General features: G+C 54.3%; 1 protein-coding gene across 1 annotated transcript in view; it reads left to right on the forward strand.

Moving 5' to 3' along the window:
* PREX1 (phosphatidylinositol-3,4,5-trisphosphate dependent Rac exchange factor 1) overlaps positions 1 to 22,080 on the forward strand; it is a 205,085-nt gene that overhangs the window by 157,523 nt on the left and 25,482 nt on the right. The window contains exons 14-18 of the mRNA XM_075528620.1: positions 3,047 to 3,122; positions 11,820 to 11,892; positions 15,622 to 15,764; positions 17,542 to 17,634; positions 18,598 to 18,746. Of these exons, the coding sequence (XP_075384735.1) occupies positions 3,047 to 3,122; positions 11,820 to 11,892; positions 15,622 to 15,764; positions 17,542 to 17,634; positions 18,598 to 18,746 (534 nt within the window). The remainder of the gene's footprint in view (positions 1 to 3,046; positions 3,123 to 11,819; positions 11,893 to 15,621; positions 15,765 to 17,541; positions 17,635 to 18,597; positions 18,747 to 22,080) is intronic.

Genomic DNA, 22,080 nt, shown 5'->3' on the forward strand with positions numbered 1-22,080 from the left:
AGAGCCCCTTTATAAAGCGTCACCAGCCTGCCACCTTCTCCCTCCTTACTCCTCTTTGACTTTCCCTTGGATCCTGTCCCTGCCGGACACGCTCATATTTGGTTGTCTCTGCATTTATCTTCGGGGGTGTGAATCTGTCCATGGCTGTTTGTCCAGCGCCTGGCCCAGCTCTGTGCCATGGGACATCCCTTGCCGACGGAAATGCTGGCCACGTGCCAGGTCGGGCAGCAGCCATTGGACACACGTGGCTGTGGGGAAGGCAGTCTGGAAGCGCAGACCCCACTCTCGTTTTCGTTGTTGCTGAGAGTAAGACACTGCGCGCACCATTCATGGATGTCCTTAGAGCCGTGTGACCATGACCATGCTTGCCATCTTTTCCCAGGCTGCACCCCCTTCATTCACAGGAACCCACTGCCCACCAAGTGGTCATCAGTGGGATCCCGTCTCCATAGACGGCGAAGGAGCACGGTGCTCAAGGCAGGCATTCCATCCGTGCTAGTGAAGCCAAACTGCCCTTTTTTGGTCTTAGGGAGACTTCAGGGCATGCATTCGGTTTAAGGTTTTAAAGATGATCCTGAGGAAATTAGTTTTTTGGGTTGGCTCATCCAGCCTCGGTGACTCTAGAAAGCCCCCATTCTGTGGTAGTTTGAAGTTGGTTCTTCATTCCCCACCTTTGGATGAGGATTCTTCCGTAAGAGCTTTCATTAACAGGCTCAGTCCTGGGAGCCGGGGACCCTCCGGTACTTCCGTTCTTATCCCAGAGAAGGCTGTTGTGCAGGGGGCCACTTAGCCACACAGAAGAATGTGAGTTTGAACTTGACCTCAGAATGCTGGACTGGAGTTTCAATGAAAACAGCCACACGTGGAGGGTGGCACAGGGCCGGCGCAGAGTAAACGGGGACAGGGACCACAATTCCCCCACCAGCCTTGGTTCCAGTCAAGGTGCTTTGGGTTCGTGGTGACCGTGTGTGTCAGAGTGGACTCTGCTCCAAGAGTCTTCCTCGGCTGGTCACCAGACCTGTCTTCTGCGGTACCTCGGAGCAGACGCAAACTCCCCACCTTTGTGTCACTCGAACAATTAACACCCCCCAGGGACTCCCAGGGCAGAGTCACCTGCAGCCATCCTGGGGATTCCCACTCACGTCCCGCCCCATGGGTCAGATCAGCACGGAACTGTTCCTAGGGCTTCTCATCTCCACGGACACAGACTTTCCCCTCTTCCTCCGGCAGGGTGGCTGGTGGGTCCACACTGCCAACCTAGGGTGAGCAGCCAGGCATTGATTGAGCCGCCGCACCGCCTGGGCTCCTTGGGTGGAAGCGTGGTCAGTAACCATGAGTTGAGCCCATGTTGGACGAGAGCTCACTTCCTGTGCCTCCGTTTCTGCAGCTGTGAAATGGGCACAGGAAGCACTCTCGCCCCTTGGCCCACATGGGGGTTAACGTTCATGGGCCGTGCCCTGACCGGTGCCTGGCAAGCTCTTAGCACTCTGGCAATGGCAGCAAGGGGTCCCTCTCTGTCTCTGCCACCATCCTTCTAGTTGGGGGTGTGAGACCAGGGTGACAGGGTTCTCAGGAGCCCCGGGTGTAGGGGCCCAGCTGCCAATTCCTCGGGCGTGGGTCTTAGTGGCCCTGACCCCTTCTTGGAGGAGGAGAGGGGGTGTGCTGGTCTGCCTGGAGGTCAGGCCCGGGAACCACTCATTCAAGTTGCTCCCTCCCTCCTGCCTCCTGCCTCCTCCACACATGCCCTCATTCCCCTGGGTTGGGCGCTGCTAGAGGCCTGGCCCCTGGCCCTTGCTGGTCAGGGGAGCAGCAGGGAGTTGGGCAGTGAGCCTTCACTGACTTCCCTGGGGCACCCAGCCCCCACACACTGAGCAGAATACCTGCCTGGACTTGGTTTATCAGCCCTGACACCTTCATTTCTGTCGTCAACCCCAGAGGCTGAGGAGGGCTTGATAGGCCACAGGATTGGTACAACCCACGGAGCCGGGCCCAGTGAGGGGTTAGAGACCCTGACAGGGCAAAACCCTGCCCCTCCCAGGTGCTGCTCCGTCCTGATGCGCCCCCCTACCCCCCTGAAGTCTTTCTCTGCCAGCATTGCTTGCTCTCTGTGAACATGCAAACTCCACAATGGAGCAAAGTCAGTCAGAGGGCGGGAAGGAGAGCTCTTCTTCGGACTCCAGCAGGGTCTACCAGGGGGTCTCGGTTTCAGCCCTGCGGATGCTTGAGTCTGGGTGCTTCTCTGAGGACTGTGCACTGCAGGGTGTTCTGCAGCCACGCTGACCCCTACCCAGCAGACGTCGGCATCCTGGGTTCCCCCAGCTGCAGACACGTGTCTCCACGGGGGCCCAAGGGACCCTGCTTAAGAAGCCCCAGCTAGAGAGGAGAGGGTTTCCTGTCCTTGCTCTAGAGCTGGGAGCGGCCTGGGTTGGGAAGGGTTCTGCCTACCTGCCTTAGGTCCCAGGACAGGTGAGGCGTGGAATCTGGTGGGACCCAGGCCCCCAGCTTGCTGCTGCGTGTTTTCTGTCCCCGTCCCCCTCTGCCATGCCCAGAGAACCCGAGTCCTTGCTGTCGGCGGTGTGTGTGTGTGTGTGTGTGTGTATGTGTGTGTGTGTGTGTGTGTGTGTGTATGTGTGTGTATGTGTGTGTATGTGTGTGTGTATGTGTGTGTATGTGTGTGTGTATGTGTGTGTATGTGTGTGTGTATGTGTGTGTGTATGTGTGTGTGTATGTGTGTGTGTATGTGTGTGTGTATGTGTGTGTATGTGTGTGTGTATGTGTGTGTATGTGTGTGTATGTGTGTGTGTGTATGTGTGTGTATGTGTGTGTATGTGTGTGTGTATGTGTGTGTATGTGTGTGTGTATGTGTGTGTATGTGTGTGTGTATGTGTGTGTATGTGTGTGTATGTGTGTGTGTGTGTGTGTGTATGTGTGTGTATGTGTGTGTGTGTGTGTGTGTGTGTGTGTGTGCTGGGGGTGGTGGCGGCGGCACATCGAACCGCCCCTGTCCCGTCCTCTCCCGCTCATGGTGCGCCTCCTCTTCCTGCAGGGACCGGGATCATCACCTCAAGACCTACAAGTCGGTGCTGCCCGGGAGCAAGCTGGTGGACTGGCTGCTGGCACAGGTGAGACCTCGCTCAGAACGAGGCTGACCAGCCGCCTGGGGTGTGCCCCACTGGGGCGTTCTTAAAATGCAGAGCCTCCAGCTAGAGAACTGGGACCAACCTGGGCTTCCATGTCCCCTTTGCCACGTTCTCCCCAAGATACAAAACGCCGACCATTTCAACAGTTCAGTGGTGATAAGTACGTTCAGCATGCGGGTCTGCCACCACCGTGCCCCCGATTTCCCCGCCCTCAAAATGCTCTTCTTCCTTTTGAAGATGTTTTCGGTGGGCAGAGGCTGGTCAAACAGACAGACCAAAACTCACTCCTTCTAATTGATTCCGCCTCTCCGCCACCCTTTTGGACAGAGCGGAATGGCATCTTTAGGTTTCTGAAATGGCAAATTTTTACAGGCATAAGAAAGCCTCTTCTTTCTCACACAAAGTGGCTGGTAGGTTTGAACCACTGACCTAGGTTTGACCCACTGATAGGTTTGAACACTGGCTAGCAGCCCGATGTGTGACCGCAACGCCACAGGGCTCCTTCAGGGACTGATAGGGGACTTGGAAAAGCAAACCGGGGCAGTTTGGCTGCCACTTCTCACAGGCATTTATCTGCCTGATCTTCACCGGTTGTGTAGAGATGCCCCGAAGCCTGGGTACTCAGGCTGCACCCGGCCCTGCGGAGTGGTTGAGTTCTGCGACCCTGCTTTTATGGACAGAGAGCTGGAGCTCAGAGAGTGTGAGTCCCGGCTCTGGGCCCACAGCCTCACTGTAGTAAAGCTGGGGCAAGAACAGGCCTGTCCTGGTGCTTTGGTTCTGACAGCTTCCCAGGGAGCCCCCTTGGTCAAGGAGCATTGGCTCTGAGAGGCATGGGGACAAGGGCGAGATAAAGATGGATAGATGTTGGATTAAGAGCATAGCATCCAGCTAGCCTCCTTACCTGCTGAACCTACAGGCCTGAAAAGGCCATTCCACTCCACGGGAAGACAGTTTGCTGGCTGGGTTTCCTCACGGATCCCTGAAGCTTGCCGAGAGCACAGCCCCGCTGTAGAGTAAATGCTTTGTGGTCCCCAATAACTTCAAAAACGAGTTTGAAAACAATCTTGGGGGAAAACTTTGTTTTTCAAGATCAATAAAGGTAGTGTGGGTGGGGTGTGCATTTTAATCTGAGTGCCAAGATGTGGGGTCCTGATGTGGGACCCCAAGGCATGGTCTTGATAGTACCGTGGATTTGAATTCAGATTTGCAGAAACTGGGTAGTCCCTGTTCTCCCCATTCTAACCCCTGCCCCACACAATCCCTCCTCCACATACCCCCCACTCCCTTCCAGCTTAGGATCACGATACCAGCCCAGAACCTGTGCTTTATCCGTAGCCCAGAGAACTGGGTTTGAGGCAGTGGTGGTTCAGTGCTAGAAGCTTTAGCTTCCCCGTGGAAGAGCCAGGTTCGATGTAACCAGTGCACCTGGTGTGCAGCCTCCACCCACCCCTCAGGGCACACTGCTTGAGTTCAGATCAGGAAAGGTGTGTGCCAGGCTTGTCTTCTCTCACCATACACAGTCAATCGGTATGCTGAGCAAGTAGCCAGAGAAGCTGAATTCCATGAAGAATTCGGCATCAGGTTTGGAGGAAGGCCTAGTTACCATGTTGGGTTTGCAGATGACACAACCTGGCGTGCTGAAAGGGAGGAGGCCTGGAAGCCCTACCCGATGAATATCAAGGATCGCAGCCTTCAGTGTGGCTTGCAACTCACTGTCAAGAAGACCCAAACCCTCTCCACGGGACCAGTATGGTAACGTCAGGTCCAACAAAGGAAAGATTGAAGCAGTTGAAAGATCAAGCAACGCATGCATTGGGTCCATCTGCTGTACACAACCTCTTTAAGGAGTTGAAAAGCATGGGTGTTACTTTGAGGATTACAGGGGGCCTCACCCAAGCCGTGATCTGTGGTATTTTCAATTGCTTTGTATACATGGAACCGCCGGACATTGATACGAAGACCGAGGAAAAGTGTATGCATTTGAACTATGGTGTTGGTGAAGGATACTGAAAGTACCGTGGACCGCCAAAAGAACAAGCACATCTGTCTTGGAAGAAGTACAGCCAGAATGCTCCTTTGAGCCACAGATGGTCAGACTTAGTCTCAAGTATTCTGGACAGATTGTCATGCGAGACTGGTCCCTGGAGGAGGGCATCATGCTTAGTGTAAAGTAGAGCTGAGACAGGAGCAGCATGAGATGGATGCACACGGTGCCTGTGACAGTGGGCTTAAACGAAAGGACAATGGTGAGGATGGAGCGGGAATCTCGTTCTGTTGAATGTGGGGTCGCTGTGAGCCCGAGCAGCAACAGAGGCGTCTCCGTCGGCTCTGGAGGAAGAGCGGTGGCCTCGAGTTGCTTGGTTCCCTGGCAGTCCACACAGATGGGGCTCCTCTCCCTGTTTCTGCTGCTCTTCCTGAAGAGATTGGATTTCCTGCCCGGCACTGCCTGGCATTCACAGAACAGAGAAACTCGATTCTCCAGTGAGATGGTGGCCACAGGGGTCAGGGTTAGGATTCCAACAGGTATTGGGGGGTGGGGGAGTGGGAGGACAGGGCCATCCACCACATAGACCTGACAGGCCTTGCTGATGGCTGGGTGGTTTGGGAGGGACATGGACAGAGGTGTCGTGGACAGCTCATGAGCTTCAGCAGCTGGGGAGGATGAGCTTCAGTTGGCTGAGCTTCAGGAGGCCACAGGTTCTCTCTGGGGATGCATATGGGGAGAGGGTGGGGGCACTGCTCATAGCTGGGGCTACCTGAGACAACGCCGTGCTGGCCCTTGGTCTCCTGGAGTAGCCTGAGTCATTTTCCACCCCCACCCCACATCCCACTTCAGGTGAAGGTAGGGCGACCACACAATGTGCCTCTCCACTTGAGAGCAGACCTCTGGTGGCTCAGCCTGGCCTGGGGCGCGGGCAGGCTGGTTAGGGCTGATGCTGATGCAGGAGAATGAGTTTGGTGGAACTGATGGAAAGACAGCTGCATCCCGAGTCTGGGTTAGGGGAAGGGAGGAGAAAGGCATGGGAGGGAGGGAGGTGCCAAGTGTGTGACCTGGGAAACCGTTTGGTGACCAGTAGGCTGGATGTCAAGAATCCTTCCCACCGTACACCTAAGCAGGGAAGCCCAGAAGAAAACCTGAGCAGGAAAGCCAAGAAGAAAACCTGTGTGTGTTTAGTTGGGGGTTGCTTTTGTGCTTTGGACAGATCTTCTTTTGTTTCTAGATCATTCTGCACTTTGAAACAAAGTGTCGGCTGGGTTGGTTAAACAGGCTTTGGCTGGACGAGGAGATCAGACTTGATGAGTCAAGACATTTCCCCGAGCACAACTAGGCATCGGGACCCCAGTTCACTGTTTTGGGAAGCAACAGTGCCAGTTACTTCAGACACTCAAGATGGCTCAGGCCTGCACAGACCATGGCCAGAGGCAAGCAGCTGGAGAACATTGTCTTACTCTGTTAATTAGGCAGGAAAGCTGCCCACACGGCCCACAGGGTCTTTCCCTCAGGTCTCATTGCTAGATGGGTCCCCCATGGACCTGGGAAGGCAGTGCGTGCCTGAGAATGCTGCAGGATGCATCCGCTGTGGCTGGGCGAGGGGCTGCCCTTGGGTAGGCGAGCTCCCCTCTTGTGTCATGTCTCCTTGGGCCATTTAGTCCTCAGAACAGCCCTGAGGCAAGCCCAGCTGTGACTTTGTGAGGGGAGCCATTTGGGGCCCCTCCCCTCATGGCCACTTTCCCAAAGGGCACTTGAGGCAGGTGGGCAGCAGCTGCCCACAGGTAGGGTAGCCAGACAGGCTGGCTCTCCCAGGCTGCTTCCTGGGGTCAGGCTCTGTTTCTTCTGCCTGCCCTGGGGTGAGTGGCCGTGAAGATGGAAGTGTCATGACTGCCTCCGGTGGGCATGCCCTGACTAGACAGGAGTGGACTGGCTCCCGTGCCTCCCTGCTGGCCTCACTGTGTATGCTCTCCTCCGCCCTGGGGGCCTCCCCGTGGACACAGTAAGTGGACCTCACAGTCACCACCTGGGCAGCTCCATGGTACTGATGAGGAAACTGAGGCTCAGGCTGTGCAGCTTGAGGCAAGGCACACAGTCACTGAGGTGGTCGCGGTGAGTGTGCGTGTGTGTGCGTGTGCGTGTAGAGGGGATCATTATTATTATGCCTTAAAATCCACTCCACGTAAGAAAGTAGTAACAGTAGTCTTCTGTAGTAGTGACAGGAGCGCACTGGTGCACTGGTTCAACCTACCAGGTGCTCTGTGAGAGAAAGATGTCATCCAAGGTAAAGGTTTCCATCAAGGAAATCTGTGGGGAAGTTCTCTTCCGGCCCTCTAGAGGCGCTGTGAGTTGGAACTGACTTGATGGCAGTGGGTTTGGTTCTTGGGTGGGTTTGATGACAACAGATCACCAGGAGCCTGAGCAGGGCCACCCCTTGGGTGGCAGGTGCCTTAGGGGAGAAATTGGGATTGAGAATCAGATAAATACAACCAAGGAGCTGAAGGTAAGTGAGATTAGGGTTTTGACTGCTGGAGGCAACAGGTCTCCAGCCTTGGACTCCTCTCCTCAGTGCCCTTGTGTCTGAGTGCCTGGCCTCCAGATGCCCCAGGCTACAGCCAGCAGGTGGAAAGCTGGGGTCAGTGGGCAGGGGCAGGCGACAACAGGATGCAGGAGGACACAGATCTGTGGTTCCCAGTGCTGACCCGGCAGCCATGTACCCCAAGGCCCAGCCCCCTATGCCCGCTTGGCCAGGTAGATGTCATGTGCTGCAGGAGGCAGGTCTCAGCACAGAAAGGGTCCAGGTGGGAGCAGGAGAGGCAGCTTGGGTGACCTCAGAGAAAACAAGGACACGTGGGAACAGGAGCTCCGGCTGCTCCCCGGACAGCTCGCCTGTGTTCTCCAAGCCTCAGTTTCCCTATCTATAAGCTGGGGTGGGAAGAACTGGCCTCTGAAAGGCCTCCATTCCCACTGGGGTCTCAAGCAAGCGGCTGAGTCCTCCTGGGCCTCAGTTTCTCCTTGATCAGGATTGGTGGTGAGCAAGAGGCTACTGTGACCTTTGCTGGGGGGTGGTTCTCAGCAATCATGGGGCCTAGAGCCCCGAGGTCCCAGATCAGTGAGCACTCTGCTGCTGCTGTGTTCATCTCCCACTCTGTCTTGCCCTTGCCCCGCCGCCCCCCCCCCCCCACTGGAGTGCATCCTGAGGGGAGGCAGTTACAGCATGAATGGCTCCCTGCATGCCAGGCGCTGGCCTGGCCTCACTGCCTCAAGGTGCAGACATGGTCAGTGCCCAGCCGAGGGAGCAGGAAACAGATGATGCATCCAGGCCAGTTCTTGACCTGGTTCCTCTCACTTCCTTCCATCCAAAGTATTCACTGCATCACCTCTAATGCCGGGTGCACGCCAGGTGCCAGGTGCTGTGGTCGTGGTGGGGAGGGGTGCTGGCCATTAGGCGTGATGCTCTGCCTGCCTGCAGGGCGCTGACACTCCTGCGGGGACACGAACTTCAAAGGGCTTGAATCAAACAGATGAGTTAATGTCAGGCTGTGACCAATGGCTGCGAGAGCGGGACTGGCTGGAGGTTTGTGGGGTGACATGTGGTGGAGGTTGAAGTGACTGTAGGGTAGGGAGGGAACGTCCTCTCTGGATGGACATTGCTGAGACCCACCACGCCTGGAGCAGGCATTCCAGGTGGAGGGAGGAGCGGGGCAAAGGCCCTTAGGAGGGGCCACGTGGGGGGTGGGGAAAGAGCAGCCAGAAGAGTGGAGGAGCTGAGGCAGGCAGTGTGGTCAGCACAATGTCCTGGGACATCTGTGTCCCAGGCTAACATCTGTGTGGCCTTCTGGGGAGGGAAGAAAGTGCCGCTTTGAGTGCCTGTGGCTTGCCACAGCTGACAGGAGTGGTGCGTCCAGGGCCCTGTTTCACGCCGGCAACAGTCTGGGTGTCTGAAACGGAGAATCCCCTCTGTTCTAACTTTAGGAGCCTCCTGCTAGCTGATTCCCCCCCTTGGGCCCTTGGGGTAGGGGTGGGGAGTGGAGGAACAGACAGGGTTGTAAGTGCCCCAGAAAGCCAGGTGGACTCCAGACGCTGCTGGGCCTCCCAGGCCGAGGGGTGGGCCTCCCTCTTGCTGGCTCCTCACAGCTGGGGGGTGTCTGCTTCAGATGTGCCTCCTGGCCGCCTCCCCTGGCAGGACACTGAGCACGCCGCCCCTCCAGCCAGTGGCCTGATTGGTCCTGTCTTGAATCAGCCAGGAAGGCCAATGCTGGGAAAAGCTGAGGCCAGTGGCCATCCCAGGCCCCTGCAGCTTCCAAACAGCGTTTGTTCGTTTCTTCTTTGTCAAGAATTCCCTTCCCAACCCGTGGGCTTCTGAGGAGGGAGAGACCGTCTCAGCCTGGCTGAAGGGAGGTGGTTGTTGAGTTCTGGCCGGTGACCCTTCAGGATGTCTCAGCTACTTGTTACCTGGCTACCAGATCTTGTCGGATTTGGCCCTTGCTGCATCTCCTTCATTCAATCAGGAAATGCTTTCTGATCATCAACTGACCTAACCATGGTCCTGGCAATGGCCTCATCTGCGTGGGAAAGGCGGACAACAAATAAGAGGGACAAGAAGAATTCTCATGTTTGGACTGGGAGGTGGTTATTAAAGAGCGTTGACTATCCAAGATAGCCAGGATAGGGCAGGGATGGTGAGATGTCGCCGTGCCGACTTCTGGGCGTGGTACCAGGAAAGACCCATCACGCGAGGAGGACATCACGTTGGGCAGAGGGTCAGGGAGGGAGCATGAAGGAAACCCTCCGCGAGATGGACTGATAGCTGCCAGGATGGACTCAAGCCTCCCCAGGGCCTTGAAGGTAGCACCGGACAGCACAAGCACGGATGTGGTCCAGCCGCTGTCAGTGGAACTGACTTGAGGCCAACCAAGGACAGCGGTGGGGATCTAGCAAGGAGCACAGGAGATGTAGGTCCTGTGGAGTCCACCCCCGGCTCACCTTGCCCGGTCCACCCAGGTCCCCTGCACGCGGAATCCCTCCCCACCCTGCACTTTTGCCTGTGCTACCTCCGCCCCTGCCTGACTGCACTTCACTCACAATGCAGTGTACTTTTCCTGGATGCATAGATGTTGATTTGGGTGGCAAGCAATAGAAATCACTCTGACTGCTTGGGATGAAAAGTGATCAAGAAGACTGATCGAGAGGGTTACACACTCACAGAGCTTGGATTAGGGCTAGGGACCAGTCTGGGAGAGGCTGGGGCACAGAAGCTCCCGGTTTCTTGGAGCTGCTGGGACAGAGGTTCAGAGCATTGACACCAGGAGACTCAGCAGTAACTGCTCTTTGTCCTTGTGTTTTTCTACTCAAGCGACACACTGCTGGGGGCAGATTCTGTGCCCACCGTTGGCCAGGCGAGTCTGTTGGACTGTCCTATGAGACTGCATCCACATGTGAGAATCGGCCCTCCCCTCCCCAAGGCAGGACCAACACTAGCCATTCTGGTTCATTCGTCCATTCCTGGTTGGGTGCTGCTTCCAACCCCTGAGCGTTCATTTGTATCAATGGGGAATGACTAAGTGCAGGGACAGAGAGCGGATCCTCACACAGCAGTTTCCTCAGGTGGCTCCAGGGTTGGTTTGCGGGCTCAACTGTGTCTTTGGTCAGCCTTCGCACCACCATCCTCAGCATCGTCTGCTGCTGAGATAGCCCCAGCCCCACTCCCTTCGGGACTTTGCCCCAGGCAGGGAGGGTGTGGTGCTGCGTCCCCTCTGATCCGGGAGGAACTCGTCTAGGCACCTCCGGGGTGGGTTTTGATGGATTTCTCGCTGACTGACCTGGGTCAGCTAGGGATTGAACTTGACCTGTAGACACAGTCCCAGCTACAGTGGCTGCAAGACATTGTTGCTGTGGGTGCAGTTGTGTTTGTTTGGACATGGAGTTACTTCCCCGTGCCACAGCCGAACTTCCCCATGTAGGGTTTCTTAGAGTTTATGGGAGCAGATTTACATTTTTCCACTGAGCAGCTGCTGGGTAAGCTTGAACTGCCAACTTTTGGGTTAACAGCTGGACACCTAACTTACCAGGGCTTCTTTGCAGCAAATCGACTGCTTAGTTTTTCTCTGTGTGGTAGAATCCCAGAGGGCGGTGGTCCAGAGCGAGGACTGCCCTATGCTAGCTCCATGGGCCAGACTCATTCTGCCACCCTTTCCTGCTCTTCCGTCGTCATCATGGATGCATCCTCCCCAAGGGTGCCTACTGGTGTAGGGTGATTGCTGGGGGTTCAGCCGTCACATCTTTGTCCCAAGCCAGAGGAAGAGAAAGAAAGGGCCCCGAGTGAAGAGGTTTTTGCCAAACCAATCCCTTCTGTTAGCACTTGGCTTGCCCTTTCTGACCACGGGGAGTCTGGGAAGTACAGTTTCTAGATCAGAGCCTGTGCCTGTAGCACTAGGTTTCTGTGACCAGGGAGGGATTCCCCCCCCCCCATGGTCGTTGCTAGGCAACCCCGCACCTGCCACCTACGATCTCCGTTGTTACTTTGTAGCGTGGTTCACATATACAATGAGAGAGTTCTCCTGTTTGGTATCTGCTCATAGGAATCAGAAGCATCCCTTGGGATACTCCAGAGAACAAAACAGATAAACGCCCCTAGCCTTGAGCTTTTCAGCCTCTGGTCCTCCTAATGCCTTCTTGATTCGTTCCAGGGAGACTGCCAGACTCGGGAGGAGGCGGTGGCGCTCGGCGTGGGCCTATGTAACAACGGCTTCATGCACCACGGTAACGCCCTTGCCCTCACCCCCAGACCAGCCTGCCGGGGGCCTCTCCTGCCTGCTAGGTTCATCCCAATTTGAGAGTCCTTGACAGGGACCAGAGCAGGGAAACTGAGGCATCGGGAGGGCCTGCGATGGGCTAGAGGCCACAGCATGCGGGGGGGGGGGGGAGAACCTGGATCGGAGACTGGCACTGGCTGTACAGACCACTAGGGGTGGGCAGCTTACGAATCCCACCCTGAACCCACCACACTCAGCATTGGTTAGAGCTCACTTGAGATGATTGATGGGGACAACAGCGGAAATGCTTGGACTGAATTTGAGGTCAAATTGGGCTTCCTGTGCCCTCCTTCTTGAATTGGATGTGGCCTCCTATGGTGGGCAGTGAGGCCCGTGGAGGAGGGGAGAAGGGACCACGTGGGGACTGTGGTCAGTGACTTGTGAAGGGGCGAGGAAGGAGGCCAGGCTAGGCCCTCGCTGGAATATTCATTCATTTTTGCTGGCCTTACCAACTACAGGTAGGGAACCCTGGTGGCGTAGTGGTTACAGATTGGGCTGCTAACAGCAAGGTCATTCGTTCAAATCCACCAGCCACTCTTTGAGAGGAAGAGGGGAACTTTCCACTCCTTTGAAGAGGGACAGTTGTGCAAACTCACAGGGGTAGTCCTGCCCTGCCCTAGCGGGTTGCCCTGAGTCAGCATCAACTCCATGGCAGGGAGTCGTGAGATTGACGTCTCAGACAGGGTCGCTGTGAGTCAGTATGACTCCGTGGCACCCAGCACAGCAGCCCCCCAGGTAAGTTATTCCTTTCCCACGCAGGCCACACGGCTCTGGCTGCCAAAGGCAATATAGGGCATAGCTGTGTGCCAATAAAACTTTTTTTTTACACAACCAGGCAGCATTTCAACCCCTGGTCTAACTGCTGGGTGAGACAAACACCATGACTGGAGAGGTCATCGAGGCTTGTTGGCAGCAGACCTGGTTCTAGATTTGCCATAGATGGGTGGTTCTCAGCCTTCCTAATGCGGAGACCCTTTCATACAGTTCCTCATGTGGTGGTGACCCCCAACCATAAAATTATTTTCGTTGCCACTTCATAACTGTCGTTTAGCTACTGCTATGAATCGGGCAACCCCTGTGAAGGGGTTGTTCGAGTCCCCCAAAGGGGTTGAGACCCACAGGTTGAGAACCGCTGCCCTAGATGATGCCCTCTGAGCCCAACCCCTTCTGGGGGCCTCAGTTTCCTCTTCTTCCCCCTGAGCCCTTGCTGCTCTTTCTTCCTGTGAGCTCAGCGAGCTAGTGGTTATGTGGGACTGGGACTACCCCAACTGAGGTGGACATGGCCAGCTGGCCAACAGTGACCTCATCATCCCTGCTGTCACCTGAGTCCCTTGTTCCCAGAAGCCACTGGGTTCCCCACAGTACCCCCTGATCGCTCGGTGCCTCCCTCCAGTCAGCTGCGTACAGCCTTTCATTTGTGGGTGGCAGTAATGAGGGGTCCACCCCAGTGGCTATTTTGGGAAGGCTACTGTCTAAGGACATTCCTCAGGAGAGGCAACTCCCAGGCAATGCCGATGCCCTCGGTGGTGGTGGTGGGTGGTGGGTGGGGGGAGGTGGCAGAAATTGCAGGGTACAGACTCTGTACCCCATCCTCTGCCACGAACTCAAACACGGGCTAAAACAGGAAAGGGCCAAACCCTGGGCTGTGGCTGCAGCAGAGGCGGGGCAGAGGAGGGTGGGGCCAGGCCGCTGGGCACTTCCACCGTACTTCACCACATCTGGGTGGAGCTCAGGGATGTGGGGAAACTGAGGCTTGCCATTGAGTCCTCACGCCCCTGGGAGACTGGTGCTACTCTTATCCCCATCAATGGGGAAACGGAGGCTCAGAGAGACTAAAGGGCCTGGAGGAAGTGAGTGGCTGGACTGGGATTTGAACCTGAATCTGCCCATCTTACAAAGCCAACCAGCAGCCTCATCTCAAAGACCTGATAGATGAGACATTCCTGCTGAGCTCAGCCTCAAGGGGTCCATGCTGTGTGCGTGCTGTCCCCCTTGCTCTGCAGCCTTTCAGCTGAGACACAGGCTCCTGGAGTCTCTTCAGGCTGACTCTGGAGCTGAAGCCTGCAGCCTCCACACCCAGCACACAGCTCTGGAGGAGGCAGCAACCTGTGTGCCCGCTTTCCCCAGAGACACGGCCGAGGCAGGTGCTCAGGAGCCGGCAGGGACTTGGTGAAGCATCTGAGCAGAGGAGGGGAAAGGAGAAAGGCCCTTGTGCTCTTATCTGACACTTAAGCAGCTGGTTGGCTTTCTCTTGGGGACCACTGACCTCAGGCGACTGGGCCTCCATCTCCCCCTGGGTCTAATGTGTCTATGCGCCCCATTTAACAGCCTAGGCTGGGCCACAAGATGCAAACAAGCCTGGGTGTGGCAAGACTGCCACCTCCTGGTTCTGCGGCCTTTGGCAGTTTACAGAGCCTCTAGATGCAGTCTCCCCATCTGTCAAATGGGTACAGCAAATCCTTCCTTGTCCAAGGAGTCTGTGAACTTGGGCCTGTGTTCATGTCTATGCCTGTCATCAACAAGTGCTTAGTTGCATTGGACTCCTCAGGGATCAGATTGTGAACTGGTTGTTACTGGTTATGTTTTATTCCTTTTTCCCAGCTTGTCCTAGAACAGAGGTGGCAAACTTTTTCCGTAAAGGACCGGAGAGTAAATAGGTTAGGCTTGGTCAGCCATACATGTCTGCCTCGACTGGGTGACTCTCTCTGTCTTTGTGGTGCAGAGGCAACATCCATGATATGCAAGTGAGTGGGCATAACTGCGTTCCAATAAACTTCGTTTATAAAGACAGGTGGCGGGCTGGCTTTGGGCCTTCGTGGCCCATTGCTAGTGTACAGGGTCTCACTTGGGGCCCTTTCCTGGTTACCAGCGGAACTGAGTTCCTGGTCACAGCCCAGCTGCCCACTGCGTTTTCCCTCCCACTAATGACATGTTCACGTCCTTTCCCGGTTATCTGTGGGCTTCTCAGCCTTTTCTGGTCAGTTTGTTGGAATTTCTTGTAGATTCTAATTATTAACCCCTTGCTGGCTGGTCTTAGAGACTGCACTTACCTTTGACTATGCCTATAGGGTAGTTTATACAGTAGAAGTGGTTAATTTTATTATAGTGCCTTTTAATGGGTCTTATCTATAGACTCTTTTCCCGCCCCAGGACAGAAGATAATTCTTTTACATTTTGTGGGATTAGCTTTAGTTTTGCCTTTCTTGTTTAGGTCTTCCATCCGTCAGCAGTTTACTGTTGTGTACGGAGTGAGGAAGAGATGCAGTTGTCTTCCCTGAGTGAGCCAGTTTTCCCTGTGTCATCTATGGAACACTCCATGTAACCATCATATACTAAGTTCCCATACACACAAGGATTTTTTTCTTTAATGTGGTGTCTCCCCGCCTCCACCAGCTGTCTATCTGTTCCTACTCCACATCCACACAGTTTTGCTACTGTGGCTTTGTTAGCATGTCTTCCTAGCAGGTGATGCAAGCTGAGAATCCTCAAGAGCAGTCAGAATTTTATGTAAACTATCCGAATATGTTAGTGTTGGCCCACAATTCCATTCTTAATAAACCTCTGTGCTGGCCAAGCCAAACTTGCCCAGGAGTGGGTTCCGGCCCCTGGCGGGCAATGGGCGAGTGCTGCTGGCAGGTTTCCCCCGTGAACCTGCTTGTCTGTCTGTGGCTCGCAGTGCTGGAGAAGAGTGAGTTCAAGGACGAATCGCAGTACTTCCGCTTCCACGCCGACGAGGAGATGGAGGGCATCAGCCACAAGAACAAACAGCTTCGCAATGACTTCAAGCTCGTGGAGAACATCCTGGCCAAGCGGCTGCTGGTAGGCACAGAGCCCAGAAGCTGGGCCTTCCCTCCCAGGCCCCCCTGCAGGCCTGGCAGCTGGCTGACCTTGGGGGGCTCAGGTCTAGAATTTACGGTGGAGGTGCTGCCAAGGGGCCAGCTCCCTGGGGTGCAGTGGGAGAAAGACTGGACAATCTGCCCCCATCAAGACACAGCCTAGGAAGCCTTGAATGTCACCTGGGGTCACGGTGAGCCAGAATCAACTTAACGGTGTCCAGTGACCGCTATCATCTTCCTAAAAGCCCTTGACACTGGGTGGCCCCCTTCCTTGCCCTTGCCCGCTCTCCTTTGCAGCCTCCTTTGCAGCTAGGGGAGAGCCCGGCCTGCAGATCCTAGGGCCACGGCCCTCCTGTTCACACTCACACACCCTTGCAGTTAAGGTGGCTCATTAGCAGCCTCTTCAGATATTTCCCCAGCCTCGATCACTTAACGCTGCCTTCTAAGGAGCCTCCTCATAATGGCTGGTCTTCCACAGGGGATCAAGGGAGAACTTCAGCAAGGTGAGCCCTTTCTCAATCCAGGCAGTCTCCCTGGCTATGTCTTGAAGAAGCGGTGGGTCAGTCAGGACAGGAAGATCAGGCTTTCTACTCCTGTCAAGAATAGAAAGCGGTTTTACCCTGTCCTCTAGGGTGGCTATGAGTCAGAATCGACCCCACGACAGTGAGTTGGCATCAGTTTGAAGGCAGCAAGAAAGGGCAGGTAGGACTTGCTGTTGGACATTAGTACCCAGGGGACTGCTTGTACTCAGTGTCAGAGAAGAGGTCTGATAAAGAAGAAGACAGGTCTATGAACTGCTGGGGTTTCAGTTTTTCTCCACTGGTGCTTGGGGGGCTGCTTTTCATCGGATCCATTTCCCTCACCAGAAACCCCCCACGGCTCCCGTTTCTCTTAGGAGAAAACCCTGCTACCCCCTCATGTCTTCTAAGACTGCTTCTCCAGCTTAGTCTCTTTCACTCTCTCCCTTCCTCCCTAAGTTCCACCATTGAACCTCTCTTAGCCCAAGAACCTGCCTCAGGGCCTTTGTACATGCCTTGGCCTCTGCCTACAGCACTTTCCCATTCTTCCTGGAGCTCTGGGCCCTCCTCTATTCATGTCTCAGTCCCTCACGCCTCCTTTTTTTTTTTAAAGCAAGCCCTCACCTAGCTCTTGTCCCTCCCCATAAACTGCTTTGTTTTTCTTCAGACTCCTCCCCATCCCCTGGACTGCATCCAGTATATTTTTATCTCTGTATAGTCTGCTTCTCCAGGAGGGAAGGGGCCTGTTTGTCTTGCTCTGGCCCATATAATAGGCTGCTGCCTATTGAAGGAGTACATGCACCTCCCTGCACCCCTTCCCTCCCATGGAGCTCCAGTGCTTTCTTCCAACTTGCCTGTCACTCTGCCATGGGGAAGGACCACTCCTCACTGATGCCCTTCCCAGCCCCACAGCCTTGGGTCCCTTCCTTCAGTAAGTCACAACATGCTCACAGAGACAGTGGGGAATGAGAAGGGAGGCCCTATCCTCAGGTGGGAACAGGAGGGGGCAGTCAGGCAATGAAAAGCCAGCCAACATGCACTCAGCGACTGGCGTGGCAAGCGCCAGGTGGCATGTCTTCCCCTGACAGCCAGGCAAGAGCACCCGCTGTGTGCAGGCAGTGTTGGCCTCCCAACTGCCCCCTCTCTCTGCCCCCTCCTGTGGTCTCTGGGCACGCCAGGCTGCCAGGGTCAGGCCCTGAGGTGAGCAGGGTAGGACTGACCCCTTCTGCCTTGGGCCTGCAGATCATGCCCCAAGAGGAGGATTACGGCTTCGAGATTGAGGAGAAGAACAAGGCCGTGGTGGTGAAGTCGGTCCAGAGGGGGTCCCTGGCAGAGGTGAGCCGGGGGTTTGGGGTGGCACAGGACAGGTCTGATGAGGCCTGAGAGCTGGCAGCGGAACGTAATGTCTCTGCATATTCTTTGAAGGGTCTTCTCGGGGATCCAAGGCAGGCAGGCAGGCAGGCAGGCAAACTCAGCAAATCCTGGGATGCCAGCTGACTCTTCCTTTTTTCTTACCCAGGTGGGGCACTGGGTCAAAAATGGACTTGCCTCAGTGTGGGTGGGAAGAGCAGGCAAGGTTCCACTCTAGCATGTCCCACCAGCTCCCTCTTCTGGACCTGGTGGGAATTGATGAAAAAAAGAGCAGAAGCCTCCATCTAGGTTCCCCTGTGCAGTTAAGATCTAGGTTCCGCTGCCCCTGGTGGCTCAGTGGTTAAGAGTTGGGATACCTTCAAGAACAGCAGTTCGAAACCACCAGCCGCTCTAAAGTAGAAAGACGAGGCTTTCTACTCTTGTAAAGACTTACAGTCTCAGAAATCCACAGGGGCCAGTTCTCGCCTGTCCTCTAGGGTCTTTATAAGTTGGCGTCGACTCAACGGCAGTGAGCAAGAGCCACATACTCATCTCGTAGTGACTGAAGTTCCAGAGCTTTCTCTTTCTGGTGACAAAAGCGGTGGGAAGGAGGAGATTCCAAATCTTGGTTCAGGGTGGCATCTCAGTTTCCTCGGTCCACCCCTCTTGGCCACCACCTGGCTGCCCCGGCCGGAGGGTTCATGTCTTCACCCAACAGGCCACGCTGGAGAGCAGCCTCTTTCCTGTTATCCCCCCAGCAGGCTTCCCTTCACAGCACACGGGCCAGAACTGGGCTTCACATGCACCCCTCAACCACTTACCGCGGGGAACAGGGTTGTCGTGGGGTCCCCTGGGTTGGGCGTCATGCCGCCTGCATGCGTTTGAGGTTCCTGGGTGGGAAAGGGAGGGACTTCGTGACCAGCGTGCATGTCCCCCCCCCCCCCCAAGATGGCGGGCCTGCATGTGGGCAGGAAGATCCACTGCATCAACGAGGACCTGGTGTTCCTGCGGCCCTTCTCCGAGGTGGAGACCATCCTCAACCAGTCCTTCTGCGCCCGCCGCCCTCTGCGCCTCCTGGTGGCCACCAAGGCCAAAGAGTGAGTGTACTCAGGCCAGCGGCTGGCCGGCCCTCCTCTCTCATTGAGGAGATGCTGGGGGCCCAGGAGGTGGCGGGGGTGGGGACACAAAACTGGTCTACTTTCCCGGGGGAGGGAGCTCCCACAGGCAGGCAGCACGTGACAAGATGCTGGGGGACTCTGTCCCTCCACAGATAGTTTCTTAGTATCTCTGGGTGCCAGGTAGCGTTTCAGGTTGAGCACACTGCTGTATCAGGATGGATACAGGTCCTACTTTTCTGGGTCTCAGATTCTAGCTGGAGACAGAGGCAGGGACAGACAGCAAACATAGAGCAGGGAGTGACACTGAACCAGGTACTGGTGAGCCTGGCGCAGACATGTAATGCCTGGGAAGGGTGGAGCAGGTGAAGGGCTCGTGGCCACTTCACTGAGAATGGAGATGAAGACCTGAGGAGGTCTGGGAGGGAGCCAGGTGACAACTGGAGAAAGAGTGGTTCAGGCCAACGGGAGACAGGAAGTGCAAAGGCCCTGAGGTAGAATTCTACAGGTCGAATCTAAAACCAAACACCTACCTTGTTCGAGGGGCATGGAGGAAACTAAGGTGGCTGGAACAGAGAGAGGGAGGAGGAGGGAAGGGTGATGGGGTTGACCAGGCCCCAAGCAGGCACCCACAAGCATGTGTTTGCCCACAGCAACAGCTATGTAGGCACTCTTGTATATTCATGTGTGTTCATCTATACACGTGTGAGCTATGTAGCCACACACACATTGTTTGGTGGTTATTCCTGTTGTTGCAAAATTATGTATGTTGTGGCTTTGACCGAAATGACCCAGCCCCATATCCACTGTGACCCCCTGGAGAGCCACTGGGAGGTTCTGACTGAGGCCGCCCGTGGCTGCGTGTGGAAACTGGACTGCAGGCGGGTGGGGAGCAGACTGGTCGCCTGTCTCCTCTCTTTTACATGAGGCAAATGCTATGGGTTTTCCATTGAAGGGAGTAATGGGAAGTTTGGGATGAGATTATTTCAGCACAAAGGCAAACTTAGGCGAAACAATTGATCAATCGATCGTTTGATTTGTGTGTGAAAGTGCCAGGAATTACAAATGTGGAACATGCATGCAGAAAGTTCCGGAAACACTTTGGGGTTGAGAACAGGCTTCCGGCATGGCTTTATCTGGTAGGTGGGGCCGGGAGGGATGGTCCTGCAGCACTGTGTGCGGGACATGGCTGATGGGGAGATGGGACAGCGGTAATTATGCTCCAGCCTTCTACCTGCAGAATCAATGGGTCCTAGGTTTTCAAACCCTGTTCCCCCAGGTACCCGTGGGGCCACCTCTTGACCTCCTGTGTGTGATACATAGAGTGATTATATATTATGCATAGTGGATATATATTATATATACTGATTGTGTGTGTGTGTAGTGATTCTGGAGAAAATTTACCTGGCAAATTAGATTCTCATTTACCAATTTCTAGACATAGAGTTCCGGAGCCTTGGTGACAACGTGGTTAAATACTTGCCTGTGAAGAGTTGATGGTTCTAACCCACTGGCCCCTCAGGAGGTGAAAGATGAGGCTGTTCTAAAGGATCGCTACAAGTCAGAATTGACTGGACAGTGATGGGGACACATCTTCAGTGACATTCTGCACTTGTCACAGTTTTTCGCATCCTCATCATTTCCACTCTGGTTGTTCTGTGTCCGTTCGTCTAGCTTCCGTGTTCCCCCCTATCTTATCTTCTCATATTTGGTGTCGGCTAGTGTTGACTGTTAGGCCTCACTTTAGACGATTTTAAGAGCCTCTGCCTGTTGGCTCACAGTGGCCCCAGGAATGGTTTGAGTTCCGCGTTTAAAAGCTGTCCCAGGTGATAGTTTTTGGTGGTTCCCTCTAGTGAGTCTGGGCTTTTTCAGGGATTTGAGGTTGTTTCTTGCTTTCTTATGTTCCTCCTATTCCATCGGGGCACCTCCTGGATAGAACACTTGCTGGTGGTAGCCGGGCACCATCTAGCTCTTTCGGTCTCCAAGTAGGGAGGCTGTGGTGTGTAGACTGAGTGTGCCGTGGATTTGTTTCTTCTGGGAGTCTTTGCTTCTTTCGTTTTTGTTCCAGAGATCAGTCGTTGTATCTTTGGTGACCTTCACACAGATTTAGGGCCCCAGGTGCTACTCACTAAACGAGGCCATCGAACCTTTTCTTTATGAGTTACAGTGTGCCAACTGACCGAGGTCAACCATGAGCCTGACCCTAAGCCTTCAGCCCAAGTAAATCAATCCCAGAAGGTGTTTGGTTTGGTCTGGGAAGTATCTATAACGGTGTCCTCCTGTGCTTTATCTTATATGTGACTGTATGTGCAGCACACACACAAGCACGTATTTGCCCACAACAACAGCTATATAGGCATTCTTGCATATCCATATGGGTTCTCCTACCCATGGAGGAGCTGTCTGTGTAACCACACACATGTTTTGGGCGGTTATTCCTCTTGTTGCAGCCCAACATTGCCCCTTATGCCCCTTATACTGTTAGTAGGGACTGTTGTTCTTTTCCCATTCTCAAGGAGAAAGCTATCACGGTCTTCTTGGTTGACCTTAATTATGTATGTTGAGGAATTTCTCTCCTAGTCCAAGATATCTTACTTTTATCTGGAAAAGGTATTGATTTGAGCAAATGCCTTTGCTGCATCACAAATGTTCATGTGATTTTTTAATTTTAAAAAATTATGTGGAGATATACAAGAATTTATTTTCCAAAAAAAAAAAGAATTTATTTTCTAATGTTGAGCCATCCTTGCATTTCTAGTATGAGTCTCACCTGTTTATAGTGTTTTGATTTTCTTTTTGTGCCGTGCTGTTGAATTCTGTTGGCCAGACTCTTGTTGCGAACGTGTGTGCCCATATTCGAGAGTGGCATTGGTCTGTCATTTTCTTTATCTGCGCTGTCTTCCATTGGTTTGGGTATCAGAGTGATGATGTTGGCTTCACTGACTAGGTCGGTGAGTATTTCTTCCTTTATTATATTTCAGAGGAGTTTGATTAGAATCAGTGTCAGCTTTCTGCTGAATGTTTAATAAAATTCCCTAGGATGTATCTGGGAATTTCCATCTGTGATTCTTGAGTAAATTACTGAGGAGCGTTTCGTTGGTCTGAACTCCAAGAAGCCTTAGGACAGGAAAGAGATGGGGAAGAGGGATAGGAAGGTAAAGTGCAGACTGCGATGAGGGCAGTCTCCAAGGGAAGGACCATGGTCCGCTTAACTGAATATCCTGGTGAGTTGTGGTTTCTCCAGATATTTGGGGACTGGTACGATTTGGGACTGAGGTTGTTGAGAAAGATGCTGCTTTTTCTTCTGGCTTTTCAC

Source organism: Tenrec ecaudatus, chromosome 12, assembly GCF_050624435.1.
Source record: "Tenrec ecaudatus isolate mTenEca1 chromosome 12, mTenEca1.hap1, whole genome shotgun sequence".
NCBI lineage: Eukaryota > Metazoa > Chordata > Mammalia > Afrosoricida > Tenrecidae > Tenrec > Tenrec ecaudatus.